The sequence below is a fragment of the Amphiprion ocellaris genome, chromosome 9 (assembly GCF_022539595.1).
Source record: "Amphiprion ocellaris isolate individual 3 ecotype Okinawa chromosome 9, ASM2253959v1, whole genome shotgun sequence".
Classification (NCBI taxonomy): domain Eukaryota; kingdom Metazoa; phylum Chordata; class Actinopteri; family Pomacentridae; genus Amphiprion; species Amphiprion ocellaris.
Genome location: NC_072774.1, coordinates 32,905,324 through 32,920,858, shown reverse-complemented (window position 1 = coordinate 32,920,858; position 15,535 = coordinate 32,905,324). Strand labels below are relative to the sequence as shown.

Genomic DNA, 15,535 nt, shown 5'->3' with positions numbered 1-15,535 from the left:
TTTTCAGTGCTATAACTCAGAAAAAGAAGGAGCGATGTGACTGTACTACACATTTGGTCAGATATTGTGTTGGTGACTGTAATCCTGGGTGTTCACCTTGAAGCTGGGATGTAAAAACCTTGTACATTTGCTTTGTGGCTCTGACTGCAAGTCAAGTTTCCCATCTGTGATAATTAATTACTTAAAGTGGAAAAAAAGAAAAAGCAATTGCAAAACACTGTGATATGCACCAAATTTTCCAGAATTATTGAGAGTTTTTTAACAATTAAAACCTAAATTAATAGTATTTCATGCAACTAAAAACAATCTGGTTAACATTTATGACAACAAAAAAGCACATGTGTAATCTACTTGAATATGTCTTCAATAAGCCTTCTAGAAAATGCACAATAAGATGAACAAAAATCTGTTTATTTGCAAGAATAAATAGTGCAACTGTCTGTACAAATGATGAGTCCAGTGGACTACAAAATAAAGGCATCAGAGGAGAGCCCCAAACACTTCTGTACAACTGTACAAATTAAACGTGATTTAGTCTCAGGGTGTCTCCAGCTGTTTTTATAGCAATGCACAAACCTGTAAGGGTTCATTCTGCAGGTATAAAACATTGTCTGGGGTCAGTCTGCAACACAAGCTGGTAGTTTCTGGATTGTTTTTGGACACCACCTTTGTGTTGGTCAGAGCACAGAGCGGTATTTACATGCAAACATTAGCCACACTGCACATGCGTTCTCAGGGTACACAAACACCCGAACACGGACCGCCAGCCTCACGTGGTCGCCACGACAACACACTATCTCCTCACAGAATGGAGACCTGCATGTAAAACAGCAAGAAATACAGACCATGAAACACAAAGTACTGCCCCTTAAAAACACTAAGACAGAGGACACAGAGGGCTATGTGTTTAGAAACATGAAGAGATAAACTATGCAGCTATCTACGATGGAGACAGGAGAGGGATGCTCTGAGCTCTGAGGTAGTTTTCAAACTAAGTTAACTTGCCAGCTCAGGACACAGCAGAACACTGTGTGTTTAACTCTGTCATGTTCTAACAAAGAGACTCGTAATGATGCTGAGAGCAGATGTGTGAACATGCATTTATTTCCTGCTGGTTCATGTAGATGGAATGAGGCTATCACTGTTTGGCTACAGACTGTCCCTAAAGTCTGGACACATAGGAAATCTCATTAACTATAATTTTTTTGCCTCCACAGATTAAATATGGCTCTTATATCAAATATACACTACCAGTCAAAAGTTTGGACACACCTTCTCATTTAATGTTATTATTTATTTGTATTATTTTCTATATTGTAGATTAATACTGAAGATGAACACCTTTTTGTTTACAACATAATTCCATATGTATTCTTTTATAGTTTAGATGTCTTCAGTATTAATCTACAATGGAGAAAATAATGAAATAAAAACCACTCAACAAGAAGGTGTGTCCAAACTTGTGACTGGTAGTGTATATTTGATTAATTATTGAATATATATTACATTCAATATATTAAAAGTTAATATATGGAATAAAATGTTGTTAAAAATGTAATTTCTTGAAAATATGTATTTCTACCCATGTGTCCAGACTTTAGGGGCACCCTGTATATAAAACTGACATATTTGTTGGTCTCTGTGGGGATGTTCTCCTCAGAGTTCAGGAATCGATGATGCTACGTTGCTGCTGGTCCAGATCTGCTGCCATAAGCCTGAAGCAATTTGCAAATTTGGGCAAAGTGGTGGTTTTACCATGATGCCTTAGGCTTCAATCACGGCACTAAGCACCAACTGCCTTCCAGAATTTGTTGATATTTTTGCACAGCTTCACTCACTGCTCTCCATTTCACCATCACCTGAGTGGGGTTCAACAAGTTCCACATTCTACTTCCACTGTTCTTTCATAAATGTTCAGTTGTTGTTTTAAGGAACATGACTTGCAGCCTTCTTTATTTGACATGGACGATACAAAACAAACAAACCAAAAGCTGCATCAAGTATAATGGTATTCAGTGGAACGTAAGAACCCTCAAACAGCCACCATGAAGTTCACTGCCTGAGCATCTGGGATTTTCAAACCCCACCACTCAAACTGTGTTTAAAACCGTGTCTCACCTGAGGCAGGTGGCAAAGGCTCTACGAGCATTGCGGTGCAGGAAGTGTATAGGAAAGCCTTTGAAAGTGTGTCCATCTGGTACGGCCCTCCTCACTGCGTCCTGGAACTCCTCGTTGCCGCAGGAGACGCCGGTACAGCGCTCCAGCTCATAGGCTGACAGGGCCGAGGACAGCAGGTAGGACAGGTGGTCGTCCCACACTGTCACTAGATCCAGATCCTGGAGGAGACAGAACCCCTCAGAGCTCAGTAGTTCTTAATTATATGTTAAGACACAACACTGAACTATGGACTCTTTGGTTAACAGCACTTGAAAGAGTCAGTTCATTAAAAGCACACACAAACAGATTTTCTGATTTTCCTGGCATTAAATAGCTACACTTGCTCACACTCATCTATTTTGTAGAATGTGTTTGTCAAATGCAATTCATAATATAGTACACAGAATATAGTACTATTGCATTTTGACAATATAAACTGCTCACTTTTAGCTCATAACATTCAGAAACATTGGGATATTTGGTCTATTAGTGAAGTTTCCTTTCAAGTGCAAATTATAACCAAAATCTACAGTAGAAAATAATTTACTTAGTAAGAATTAGTCCATGTTATTGTACATTACAGTTCATAATTACAGTCAAAGCACAAATATATTAGTGTGTTAGATGTTTGTTAGATCTGCTGTTTTATGTGTTCTGTGGGACCATAGATCACATTTAAGCCACATGCCTCATATACATCATGATTCATTTATGTTATTTACTAAACTTTGGTGGTATTTTGTTTAGTATTTTCAGTGTTTCCAATTAGTTTATTAGTGTGTGTGAAAATGGAAAAACGTGCATAAACAATAATGAATTGGTTTTTGGGTCAAAGTCTGGAAATTTCATGGAAATCCCTTAAAGGGATTCTGAGATATCCTGCTGACAAACACACAGAGTGTCTAATGAGGTACCTGAGGCAAAAACAAAAAGCTCACTGTAGCTAAATAGTTTATAAGATGATGTTGAGAGTTTTCTAGGAAAATATTGTTTTCTGAAATATTCCTTTTCTTCTTTTGGAACAGTAAATCTGTCCAATCCAAAACTATGAGCAGGATACATTCCCCTTTATGCTCAATATGTTACTATTTTGAGAGTACCACTATAGAAGTTATAGCTTGATCCCATAAAGTTTCAAGCGGTGTGTGTGTGTGTTACATGACTTATTAAGTATATAAAAAAGATTATATATGAACCTGTGTGTTTTGAGGAAGGTTACATTGTAGTGATCTGACATTTTTCATCTCTTCTGTAGAACCATAAATCAAATTCAAGTCAAGTCACATGCCTCATGTACATCATGATTTATTTACTTTATTTACTAAACTTTGGTGGTATTTTATTTATTGAGATTTTTTGTGTGTGTGAAAATTAAAAATGTGTATAGAAGCAGATAGGCAGGAATGTATAGTTGCCACTTGTCACCATCCTCTCAGCAGGTTTTGTTTTCAACCATTATCTTAAAATGCCCAACACTCAAGCAGCCACATCCCGTCCAGCATTTTGTTGTACCTTCCTGTGCTCTGACACCAGGTAACGCATCTCCAGCTCCAGGTGGTTGCTGGCAGCAGCAGGATCCAGAGATGGGGCACAGAGAGGGGGCAGAGGGGGCAGAGAGGTGGTGGAGCCTGGGGCACAAACAGACTTCAGAGCCTCCTCACTCATCACTTTCCACCGTGATTGATTCTGACGGGAAAAACACACAGTGGCATTTAGGTGATGCTGTCATTTTGGTTTATTTTTTCCACTCACTTGGGCCAGCTCCTCTGTGTCCACTAGGAGCTTTGTGCCTTGCTTTAGGGCAACATGACAGGACAAGGGCTGCTGATGAATGAAACTGTTAGACATTCAATTTCCCTCTCCACAAACTGGCTGCTGGTCCAGCGATTGAAGATGGCAATCACCCAGCGAGCTCCGAGTCCACAGCTCTCTGCTTCGGGCTACCTTTGCCCTCTGTCTGACTTAAAATCATCACTATTTATTTGATTAGATTTCCTTCGCCGGCCAATCTGATATGCAGCTTAAATGATGATTTCCATACTGAATCTCATTTCAGCAAACACTGAATGTGAACACAATTCCAAAACAAATGTGAACAGTGTAATGATATGTCAGAGCACTCCTCCAATAATAAAGAGTCCTAATAATTTTTAAAAAAATGCAGCAATGGACCGTGAAATATAAGTGACACTTATTTAATAAGGCTGACAGTAATCACCTTAGTCATCCTGTGACTGCAGTGAAGGAAACTATGAGGTACATTACGCTTCTACCTGGAAGTCAAAGACACAGAGCTCCACAGCATCAGAGGGCTGGCAGTTGGCCAGGAAGGTCTGGTGGTTGAAAACACAGCCCACAGTACGGTAGGGGGATGAGGGTTTGGGCGTAGGAGCCAGCGGTGGGGCATCTGGATCTATGGCCCGGTGCAGGTATCTGACCACACATGTTTATAAAATACAGAAACTCCATATCAGTTCCATTACAAACATTGATTTGTTGTTTGGCACGATTAACATGGCACATAATGCAGAACTTGAAATGATCTTGTAACAATTATATACCGTAGATGTAAAATAAAGTTAAATATTATTCACATACCCTTTCAGAATGCCACTGTGAGGACATTTATTCCATCTAGTGATAAATCAAGCTGGGCTTCGTGGTTTGGAAGCGATGGAAAAACACTAAAATGTAATCAATTGGTTCTTGGGTCAAAGCCTTGACGCCTAATTTCATTGAAATCCCTTTAAGGGATTCAGAGATATTCTGAAATATCTGATACAAAAACAAAGAGCTCATTGTAGCTGAATGGATTCTTAGATGATTTGGAAGTTGAAAAACAACCAAAAATATATCAAATTGTAGAGGGTTTTCTAAGAAAGTACTTTCTTCTGAAATATAATTTTTCCTTCTTTTGGAACCTTTAAAGTGTCCAATCCAAAGATAAAACAGGATGTGTTCCCCTCTATGTTCAATATATTACTATTTAGAGTACCATTGTGGAAGTTGTAGTTTGATCCTGAAAATTTTCAAGCAGTGTGTGTGTTATACTTATTAGGCATACAAAAATAAGAACACAAATGAACCTGTGTGCTGTCAGGCTCTCCCAAAAGGTGATGCTCCCGTCAGTACCGCGGGTCAGGACCCAGGCATGTGGAACTCCTTTGGCTTTGGTGCCCACACACACATATGTATCCAGGCCAAAGCCCAGCAGGAGGCTGCACAGCAGGGTGGCGTGGTCCTCACAGTCACCCTGGGGAGGACAGACAGTGAGATCGGACCTACTGGGGAGAGTGATAAGTGAAATTTATAATACTGACAACATGTTAGTCAAGTGTTTGTTGTATATTAAGAGCAACAGGATTGTTTGTGGTTCACTTTAAGCCACATGCCTCTTTAGAGCAACAAAGTTACAACAGATCTTCAAGCTCTGGTTGATTTGTCGAAACACATGGTCTCTAGTGAGCTCCACTCTCAAAGTATAATTAGATGTAGATGAAATGTCAAAAATAAGCGACTGGACCTATATTTTGTTACATACTCAGGTGCCAAAGCTGAAGAATTAACTTCTATGTTGTTCTTGGGGGCTGTGTAGAGTGAAAAAAATGAATGACAAAGAATTAGAGAATTCATATCTTGAAACATTATGGCTTAATTCCTGAAAGATTATGACTTTACTCAAGAAATACTACAATTTTATTACCAAAATAATATAACTTTATTCTCAAGATATTACAACTTTATTGTCAAGCCATTACAACTTTATTCCCGTACATTGATACTTTTTTGGCTTTAAAATATTTTGGCTATAAAATAAATTCTTCACAAATTCTGTCAAATGATTATTTTTTAACTTTAATACTGAATTATTGTAACTGTATTTCCAAATTAGTATGTTTTTAATTCATGAAATAATATGACTTTATCCTCGAAATATTGCAATTTCTATCCTGAAAAATTTATACAACTTTATTCTTGAAATATTAGTTTTAACCTCAACATATTACTGCATAATTCTCATGATTTTAAAATCAGTTCTCCTGAAAATATTACTTCACAATTAAAATATTTTATTGCAATCCCAATTCAGCCCGAGCTTTCTTGATGTATGACAGCTGGCTTCTTCATTTCCATTGTTTATTACACAATGGAATCTCCCAAAAAAATCTGTAAAAGCTGTTATATGAATATTTGTAAGTTTGACCTCTCTATTGGGACAAATTCATCATTTATACTATGACTGTATGTGACTTATTCCATTCTCATATTCTGGCAGAATGAATGCCGTTTTCACACCATCCTTGTCTAATTCATCATGTCACTGCAACAGTCTGTTTAAACGGAATACAATATCCTGTTCTTGCTGCACTGTTAGCCTTTCTCAGAAGTGTTAAACACACACAAGAAAAGTCTGCTGGAGAGGAAATAAGCTTTGCAGTCATCAAATTGTCCATGACAGTAAGCAACTCTTATTTCACTCCTACAACTTTTCCGGTAAAGAGGCCTGAGCTGAGCTTGAGACTGCTGCTGCAGCGTGCTGGCTCGGGCTACGGGCAAGTCAAAATGATAGATGTTCCCCAGAAGTGCTAATATGGATGGCAGCATCGGAACAGGCTGGGGACTGATGAGGCTAAATTAATTTTCTCTGGAATGAAACTCATAAATCACAGCTGACAAGGGCCACTTTGTGAGAGTTGTGTTGTGTCTGTCTTGCCAGCCGCTCACAGAGGAGAAGCAGGGAACATTTATCCTGTGGTGGTCTGGGAAATTCCCACTATCTAGTTGAGAGATGAAAATGCATCAGTCAGTCAACATGTAACAAATCCTTCTTTCTCAGAAATGACACAGTCAGCCTTACTCAGAAATGGAGTTAGTGTAAACACAGCTGAACCAAGTTTATGTGATGCTCTCTGACTGTGGAACAAAACTTTACTGTTTAGGGCAACACAACAGAAAGCTGTGACATGATTTGAACCATACATTGTAGCCAGAAGGAGCCAGCAGAGGTTGTATGAGGATGACATCTTCACAGTTTATTCTGTAATGTAGCGATCATTTAATTCACTTTAAATGACTTCTGGTTCTTTCTACAAGGGATGCCCAAAGCCAGCTTTTCACTCATGATACCGAGGACTGATCCAATACTAGTTCTCGATAAAATCTGTATTAAAATCTCGGTAAAACCTACTGGAATATTTTTAATGTAAGGTACTGTGACTCCATGCTCTCTTGTGATGAAATAATTTGATTTTTTTTCCTCACAAAATCACGAGACAGAAACCGTACTGTCAGTCTGCCAAACAATTAATAAGGTCAGTGTCAAAGCTGATACCAAAGCAGTCCTATCATGCTGAGTTCTTCCTGCTGTTGTGCTCACTTTCCACATATTTTCTGCTAACTTTGCTTGCAATCTTGTTCTTGTTAGAAAAACTCTTGATGTCACATCATGCAGATAAGAAAAACTGTCTAACTTGGTTGACTGGTTGGTTGTGTGTGTCTCATCGTGGACAATTTGGCAGCAAGTCTGGAGTAGCAAAAAATGTATGACCTGATATAAATGGCAAGCAAGATATTGAGTAGTATCAAACTGCCAAAAGTGTGTTGTCGATTTAAGTTTATCTCTGACTGCAGATGTGAACTCATGTTCTTATGCACTGTGCTGAAAAAGAGCTTTGTAATTTTCCTGCCTTAGCAGTTGTTTTTTTTTATGTTTTCCTTGAAGACACATATGTGTAACTTTAACACACCACATTATGAAACATGCATTTGTTGTTTTGGCAAACTGAAACTGTTTTGGTGTTTGTATCACCCACTCTTAAACTCATAATTGATCGTCCTTATTAGCATTACAGCACTGTACAGTATGTTTTAAAGGGTTTACAAAGTCTTACAGGGCAAAGAAAAGATTCTACTTGTAATAAGAAAAGTATAGCCTTGTGATGAGAGGGGCCAAATGGAGAGTTTGGATGTCTGCCTTGCACTTACTTAAAAACAGTGTGTCACAAACAATATACTAAATCACACAACGAAATAGCACAGTAGACACTTCTTGAGACATCTCACTTGACTTGTCAGAAAAAGCGTAGCTCAAGCTCTAAACTATATTTCTATAGTGTAAGTTCCACATTCTTAGATCTATGGGATTTATATTTCAAAATATAAACAGTTTTATAAAACGTTACTGTGGGTTTGAATGTTAAGTCTGAACTCTCAGACACGGTTTCTGCAGAAATCAGCCAGTCAAATTTAATGCTTTTTAATGCCATTTTAATGCTAGACTGTAAAAATTTTAATGCCACAACCGTGAACTCAACAAATTACACAGGTTAGTTTTTTTTTGTAAAAGGTGATTTTTATATAAAAACTGTCCCTACATTTCATTATTTCTGAATCTGGAAACCACCCCTGACCACCCACAGGCTGCAGTCATTCTCTGAATTCCACGTTTTCTAGCCATTTTTGCTGGAATTTGTGTTTCCCCATTTCCCAGCTCTCCTCCACCTGGTCAAGCCTGCCGCCCACTTTCCAAACATGCAATTTTTGGCAACTGTACCCGACCGGCTGTAACAAATATCACAAAGCTTCGGCATGTTTACGCAAATGCACATATCTGACGAATCGCAGTCTATAATTACATATTATGATATCATCATTATCAAATTTTTTTTTTAAAACTGCAGAAAGAATTTTTAATGCCACTGAGAATCGAATTTAATGATTTTTAATGCCATTTAAGGCCTTAATTTTCACAAAATCAATTTAATGACTATTAATGCTTTTTAATGCCCTGCAGAAACCCTGTCAGAGAGCTGGAGAAAAACTCAGCCAGGTGAGTGGCATTCGCCGATGTCATTTAGAAGAAAAAATAAAATGCATCAGTTTACAGGAACTTTGGTGTTAAAACCAATAAACTTGACTCTGTCTACAATAATACGAATCGAGCAGCACAGGAAGTGCATTGTCTTCACAAAATGAACCCATCCCTACTGTGGTTGCCAAGCAGCCGGAAACTTCTCCTTACCTTCCCTCTGCAGAGGAAAGCCATTAATGTGCACCACTGCTCCTGCTTGCCTCCTCCTCCCACCACTGGGGCCTTCTCATGGGCCAGCAGGCTGACGAATCGGGCCGCCTGTCGGGGGCTCTCCAGGAGGCGTCCTGCCCGGAGGACACGTACATAGGAACACACTGGTCTGTTGACGCCGTTTTCATCCTGCAGAGCGTGCAGACATACAATCAGAGGTAATGTGATAATATAAACAGTCTGATAAACTAGTCAGGAATACAGGAGATCCCCCTTCCTAAATCCTTAATGACACGAACTGGTGTATCAGTAGCAGTTAAGTTGTACTAACAAGCTTCCTAATTAGTGCATGTGAACCCTCTGCTTTTCACTCCACAGCAATGAAAGAGACACGCGTCTGGTTTTAAAGAAGAGAAAGAGGTCTTTGAATATAAGCAAAACTGTGCTATCATGTTTTCTTCTACTGTAGAACGCAGACAAACCTGTGCAAAGATCTTGACCAGTTTGGACTGGTGTGATGGTCTGATCTCCAGGAATTCCCTCCACCACTGTTTGGCATAAACCAGGAAGAGCCGTTCCTTCTCTGCCGTCCGCTGCCTCTCCAACGATTGCTGAATGAGAATCAAACCGTGACATCAGTTCTTCAACAGAACTTGGATGCTTCTATTACAGCACTGCCTTTGGATCACACTTTGAGGACGATGGATTCTCTGCAGCATTAATGGAATTCCGTTGTAATGATTCACTATTAGTTCACATTGAGCTCATTCATGAATAATGAAGCAGAGAAATAAACAGACAGACAGACAAAGAAACTCTGGTGTGCAAACCTGTGTGCTGACGATGTCGGTGCTCAGAGTCTCTGTTAAAGGAGGGTAGAGCTCCAGGCTCACAGTCAAAACACCAGCTGGTACTTTGCATTCACTTCCTGGTGACACACAAACTTGTTGCTGAGATCTTTTGCCAGTTGACAAGACAGGAGAATACAAAATGTTTTTTTCACACATAAAACCAGTATTTTTAACATATACATGCAAATTAATGACTGACAATTACAAGGAATTCTGTTACAGCTTTAAAGGTTTTGAGTTGTGTTCTAAGGCATTTTCTGCTAGTCTAGACTTCCATCTCACTATATTTTAGAGGCAAATATTGTAATTCTTATTCAACTACATTTATTCAAACCCTTTAGTTACAATAGACAGGTGACAAATAAAAGGAAAAACCAACATAAAGTGTCTAAGTCTGGTGTTGGGCCTGTAAATACCACCAGAACAGTTTCATTGTGTCTTGGCATTAAGTCTTTGTGACTCTACTGCAGGGATTTGGTGTTTTGATTTGGTGGTAGAGAGTGCTGCATGACACTGTCCAAAATCTCCCCTCAATGTTCAGCCAGGTTCATATGTGGTGACTGTGAAGGTCATAAAGTGATTAACATTATTTTCACGTCCACAAACCACTCAGTGACCCTCTTAAGTCCTAAGGATGGGAGCATCATCATCCTGGAAGAGACAGCTCCACTCAAAATAAAAATGTCTCATCATAGGACGACGGTGATCACTCAGAGCAAATTTGGATTCATTTGCAGTGACTTTCGTTCAAACTGGACAAGTGGATCCAGACCATGCCAGAGAAAAAGCCCTTCAAATCAAAACAGAGCCACCAGATCCTTTCACTTTAGGGGCCAAGGGTTTGGGTTTTTCTCATTAATTTGCCACTGGTCTGTATTTACTTCACAGTCTGATAAATAATAAAACTTAACAAATTAGGGCATATCATTATAGGTTAAGATAAAGCTTTATAAGCCTCAGGGCGAAAGCTCCAAGAGGATCTTTTTATAAACTCACTGAAATAGCTTTATCATTATCAACTGCATCAATAATTATAATCCAATGACACAATACACAGCATTTTGAAATGGATCATTTCGTAGAATGGCTACTTTTACTCAACTAAGATGAAAAATATATAATTTAAATAAAAGACTGTCCCTTGTAATGTTATTTCTAATGCATGATAGATAAAGCTGAAAATGATAAATAAAACTAAATGAGCTCTTTATCCTCTAGTGTACATACAATCACACAATGTAGATTATGATAATTGTAAAATGTTTACACTATAGTGTATTTTTTGAATGGTGTCTAAAAATGTATTACAAATATTGCATGTGTGAATAATCAAAGTCGTACGTCAACTCATTAAGAAGATTTAACAGTCTCCCCAAAGAGGAAAAGTCATTTTTTTTGCTTGTAACATTATATTTTCTGTAACACACAACTGCGATACTAGGCTCTACTAATGAGCTGTATTCATAATTGTTGGTTATATAAAAATTCTTTAATATCTATCACATCAGCAGAATAACTGTTGCTCACCGACTCCCATCAGCTCTACAGCAAAACACGTCTTGCCAGTGGGTGAGGCGAGAACTGTCCTCCAGTCCAGGAAGTAGGACGAGATCAGCGTTGTCTCACTGGAGGTGTCTGTCTTGATTAACACAAAGTGAACTGGATCACACATCGACAGCATGGCAGTCGCGTCAGCCATCTTACTGCCTTCTCCTGCAAAGCCAAAAGCAAATTAAAAATTAGGCTAAACAGCGTAGCAACAGTTAATTCTGACCGACACCAGCAGTGGTGCTTGACATACCGACGCCATCCTTGTGGATCTCTAAGAGGAAGCCCTCCTTCAGGTCAGGTTCGCAGGCACAGGGCACAGGTTTTGATCGAAACCTCTGGTTGCGGAAATGTAGGTAGAGTGTAAATGTAGAACACAGCTGACCAGGAAAAGGCTCCGGTTCCTGTAGGTGCTCCAGAAAGGCCTTACCTCCAAGCACTTGGAGATACAGGTACCGCCTTGATGGGTCAATATTGGCTGAGAGGAATAACAGAATGCCTTTTACTTAATAGACACATTTTTGGAGATAGAATATAGCCGTACTATTCTGTCAGTTTGTCTGGGTTATTAAATGACGTTCCTTACTTTTCTTCAGCTGAGTAATATCTTTGTCAATAAAGTGAGTAGCAGGTTTTGGAGGAGATCCTGTTTCTACATTTGTGTCTGTTTCCTAGCAAGGACAGAAAAAAGAAATTATTTACCAATTTATAGGTGTGAACAGAGCAGATACCAAGAATAAAATGTTAGTTTTCTTAGCATTCTTAACTGATTAAAAGGGCCGTTATCAATAACATCAACTGTTTAGAAAAGGTCTGCTCAAGTTTTAAACTGACTGAATTAAAATGAACTTCTATAACAAGCCTCATTAAGTTTATAGATCTGACACTCCTGTAAAGTGTTGGTCACCTGGGTAAAATGGAGGTCTTTCATCACATCATCTATGATGCCTCTGCGCTGCAGAGCATGTAGGAAATCTGTTTCAGACAGAGACCGATGAGCCGAGTCTTTATCATCCCTCACAGTCTCAGCCAACACCTCTCGGATCTTCCCATGGATATCCATCTGACAACAAGAAATGGGATGAAGTGACATTGATATTTCTTTCTTCACCTAAACAACAGTCATGCCTGTTATATAATCATAATAAGAATAACAACAACAATAATGCTAATAATCTTTCTTTTTTAGAGCACATTTCAAAATTCAAGTCGCAAAGTGTTTCAAGATAGAACACACAATGAAATCAACAGGATCTGAAGGACCGATAATAAGACAACATGATGTAAAAAAATCAACACAGTGCTGGAAAAGGTAAAAACATTACTGAAAAAAATAAAGACAGTTCAAAGGAACTTAAAACTCAAACTAAATCAGAAAAGGCCCCGGCAAATCTAAATGAGAAAGTAATCCCATCAGGAGATATTTCAACACCAGTGGACCTATAGGAGGTTTTATCCAAAGAAACACAGGTTTAGAAAACTGTTAACTGAGCTTCACCAATAAGGTTTTCATTACTTCCTTCCTCTTGTAACGATTTCAATACATTATTTCTACAAATTACAGCTAAACATGCTTTGCAGACATCAGTCTGCTGTACTGTGTGATCTACAGTACAATCTGCCAACAGATCTGTGGAGGTCAGTCGGAGTCTCACATTGGCTTCCACAGGAGGATAACAGTTAGGTGGCCTACAGTGGGTAATAACGAATGCTTTAAAAATAAACTATATAGCTAGCCCAGCTGAGCCTACTAACAGACACGGTGCAATGACGCCAGGTCGTAAAAAGTGATTTCTCATGTGTGCTTTTGTCAACAAGGAAGTAGCTGTCATTTGGCTTTACTTTGAAACGCAGTTTACATTGTCGACACAACAGCTTTCCCCTCGTCATAAACATATGCGTACCTAATAAACCATACAACTTAGGAATTACGGCATGCAAATGGACATTGGTTACACCATGTCCTGACAGAAAAGCTATCTAGCTTGCTCACCTTGAGCAGATGGTTGTGAATGATTTGCTTCAGCTCGGAAGCTTTCTCTGGAGGTAGAGACATTACAGCCGACTAGCTCCGGTCAGGTCGAGACAAAATAGCTAGCCAGGTTGGTGAACTGTTAAGAGCTATAAATAACTCTACTTTCTTGTTTGGGCAATATCTAAAAGTTCTAGACGTTTGTCGTCTCTCACACAAGCAAATTTCTTGTCTTGACAGCATAACAGCTGCCAGTTTAAACTGTGGCGGAAAAGCAAGCGGGAATACGTCTCCGTTGGTGCCTGACACAGTCCTTCGTGTAAATCCAATACCTCAATATTTCACACCAAAAACTAGATTATTTATGAGGAGTTCGATATCACTGTTTATATACTTAATTCTAGTGCATGTTTAATATACTATTATTTTATTTTTGTTGAAAGATATTTACAATTTCATTCAGGGCTTTTATTGGTCGCCCTAATTCCGTCACGGTTGGCGACAAACCGCAAAGGACCCTCAATAATGTAAATTGTAGTTTGAGTCAGATTTGATGCTTTCATCCACAGATGTGAATAGAACTATGTTAAACTATGTTTCCATCTACTGTTTTACTGTCACCTCAGATAGTTTTACATTTAGATTTGATTTAACCTCACCTATCTTGTAGCATGTATGTGACTGTATATGTCCATGGCCCTTTAGAAAGAACAGGGTTTCTGCAGGGCATTAAGAAGCATTAATAGTCATTAAGTTGATTTCGCGAAAATTAAGGCCTTAAATGGCATTAAAAAGCATTAAATTTGATTCTCAGTGGCATTAAAAATTCTTTCTGCAGTTTTCAAGAAAATATTTGACAAAAATAATATAATAATATGTAATTACAGACTGCATTCGTCAGATATGTGCATCTGCGTAAACATGCCGAACCATTGCGTAATTGTTCCAGCTGGTTGGGTACAATTACCAAAAACTGCATGTTTTTAACTCTCGTGTCGTCCTGCGGGTCAAATCGACCCGTTTTAAAGTTTGAAAATGTGGGGAAAAAAAAAAATTTTTCACAGTGAAACTTCTGATGTCCACATTTTCAACATTTTTGAAAATTTTTTGGTGGAGAAAAGAAATGTTAAAAATGTTATTAAAGAAAATATTAGAAGTTTTACTGATATATATGGAATCACTTTAGATATTTTTTAGGATTTTTTTTGGAAGATTTTTACTCATTTTTTGAAAATATTTACAAGAATTTTCTTTTAAGAGAAACTTTTAAGGAATTATTAGAATTTTCTTTCTGAAGGTTTTGCAAATTTTCAGAAATGTGGGGATTTTTTTGCTGAATTTTTGGATTTTTTTCAGACAAGGAAACAATATTTTTTGGTGCCCGTAAATCAGGACAACAGGAGTGTTAAAGTGGCCAGCAGGCTGGACCAGGTGGAGGAGACCTGGGAAATGGGGAAACGCAAATTCCAGCAAAAATTGCTATAAAACGTCAATTTCAGAGAATGACTACAGCCCGTGGGTGATCGAGGTGGTTTCCAGATTCAAAAATAGTGAAATGTAGGGACAGTTTTCATATTATCTTTTACAAAAAAAAAAAAAATCAAACCCGTGTAATTTGTTGACTTCACGGTCGTGGCATTAAAATTTTTACAGTCTAGCATTAAAATGGCATTAAAAAGCATTAAATTTGACTGGCTGATTTCTGCAGAAACCCTGAAGAAACAAAATAAATCTGCATAGTTGTTTTTTTTTTTTTTAAGTGAATAGCTTTAGAAAATAAATACAGCACTTCCTCCCCCCCTCACACGCCATTCCAGACAAGAGAAAATGAAATTACTAAGCAGTCAATACGAGCAGGGCTTCTTCTTGAAATATTGAATCAATTCCTGGAATCCACAGTGAGAGGCCTCCAGTCTGGCTGCATTGATTGAGTTCATGGTCAGAATGAAATTATGACTGTAACAGCACAGCAATGGAGGGCTGGGG

The 15,535-nt window shown here is 38.4% G+C and overlaps 1 protein-coding gene across 1 annotated transcript; it reads right to left on the bottom strand.

The window, feature by feature from the left end:
* Positions 1–390: 390 nt before the first annotated feature.
* cep76 (centrosomal protein 76) lies at positions 391–13,820 on the bottom strand. The gene is made up of 13 exons (XM_023265615.3): positions 13,571–13,820; positions 12,485–12,640; positions 12,164–12,248; positions 11,831–12,055; positions 11,557–11,742; positions 10,009–10,106; positions 9,661–9,789; positions 9,179–9,367; positions 5,244–5,410; positions 4,431–4,590; positions 3,670–3,843; positions 2,119–2,336; positions 391–816 (listed from the first exon to the last, which is right to left on the bottom strand). Exons 1-13 carry the CDS (start codon positions 13,631–13,633, stop codon positions 678–680), a joined length of 1,989 nt encoding a protein of 662 aa, XP_023121383.2. The 5' UTR covers positions 13,634–13,820; the 3' UTR covers positions 391–677.
* Positions 13,821–15,535: the final 1,715 nt, after the last annotated feature.